The 1,265-nt window shown below is 40.2% G+C and overlaps 1 protein-coding gene across 1 annotated transcript; it reads left to right on the top strand.

Annotated features, from left to right (window-relative positions):
* The first annotated feature begins 431 nt into the window (after positions 1–431).
* On the top strand, positions 432–860 carry LOC127286369 (differentially expressed in FDCP 6 homolog). The gene has a single exon (XM_051312768.1). The coding sequence runs from the start codon at positions 432–434 to the stop codon at positions 858–860; it is 429 nt and encodes a 142-aa protein (XP_051168725.1).
* Positions 861–1,265: the final 405 nt, after the last annotated feature.

The following is a 1,265-nucleotide window of genomic DNA, read 5'->3' as shown; positions in this document are numbered from 1 at the left end:
TGGGCAGAAGCTCGTCGACCGTGGTTTATACTTGTCGGAAAAACTATGTATAGTAATATTATAAAGGAGTGACAATTTTCTTAAAATATATCCTGACTTTCTTTTAAATTATGTTTGTTTTTATTTATTTTATTGCACTACAGATTTCAGAAGTGGGATTATATCCATTGCGCCGGTATAAATAATTAGAAATTAGTCCGAAAAAGTGAGTGATTCGGTACGAAATTTTTAAAATGGCTACGGCTTCTGTGTTCTTAAAGTGAAATTTCGATAATTTGTGAAGTGACCACGGTTAGACTTATTGTGAGCTGTGAATTGTAAATTGTTAATGTTGAAAGAAATATTTTCTTTTCCTCTTTGTGATAATTGAACAGTGTTTAATTTTTGTGGAAGAGTTAAAAGTGAAAAAGGGACTTGTGCACGTGTCTAAAATGGCGACGACGCTACAAGACCTTACTGTGGTAGAATTGAAGGAGATTTTACGTTGGAAAAATATGAGCTCCACGGGCAATAAAGCGGAACTGGTCGCCAAAATTCAGGAAATTGACAAGCAAGAGAGTTGGAAAGCCTTTATTCAAGAAAAAAACCAAGTTGCAGAACATAATCTGCTACAAGAAGAGTTGCAGAAGACAAGGCTGGAAAATGAAAACCTATCGGCCAAGGTGGAAGCGTTGAAGAGCGATCTGGAAAAACTAAAGGAATCAGTAGCAAGCAGAGACCAAGGACAAAATTATGACGAACAGCTGAGAACTATCAGAGCCGAGCGAGTGGAGATGGCAAGGCAACTGGATTTAGCTAGGCAGGAGCTGGAAAGAGTGAGACTAAATAGAGAGAGAGACCCGGAAGTTCAACGCAAATGAATAGTTCAGCCATATTGGAAGAAGAACGGCGAGCATTAGAACTTGAACGACGAAGGTTGGGGGAAATCCGAGAAGAAGTGGGGAGCCATCGCAATGACTCACCTGGAAGGTCCTCATTCAACATAAGCCAGCAGAAATTGTGTATTACGAAAATTGGAGAGTTGCTGAGCACATTCGACGGCACTGGTGGGAATTTTGACAGCTGGGAACGACAGGTGAAAATACTTGTTGATACCTATAACTTGGATGACGACTCTGCGAGGATTCTTATCTGCTCCAAATTAAAAGGCAAGGCGCTGAGTTGGTTTTACTCGAAACCTGATTTCATTCAGATGCCCATTGACAGTTTGCTGACAGAATTGCAAAAAATGATCCATCGGAGGCCGAGTAGAGTGCTACTACGAA

This window comes from Leptopilina boulardi, unplaced genomic scaffold (genome assembly GCF_019393585.1).
Source record: "Leptopilina boulardi isolate dan_hultmark-lab unplaced genomic scaffold, ZJU_Lbou_2.1 LbouV2_353, whole genome shotgun sequence".
Lineage (NCBI taxonomy): Eukaryota > Metazoa > Arthropoda > Insecta > Hymenoptera > Figitidae > Leptopilina > Leptopilina boulardi.
This window is presented reverse-complemented; position numbering and strand designations above follow the sequence as displayed.

Excerpts from the sequence above, each read along its gene's own strand:
- LOC127286369 (XM_051312768.1), top strand. The coding sequence starts at position 432 with ATGGCGACGACGCTACAAGACCTTACTGTGGTAGAATTGAAGGAGATT.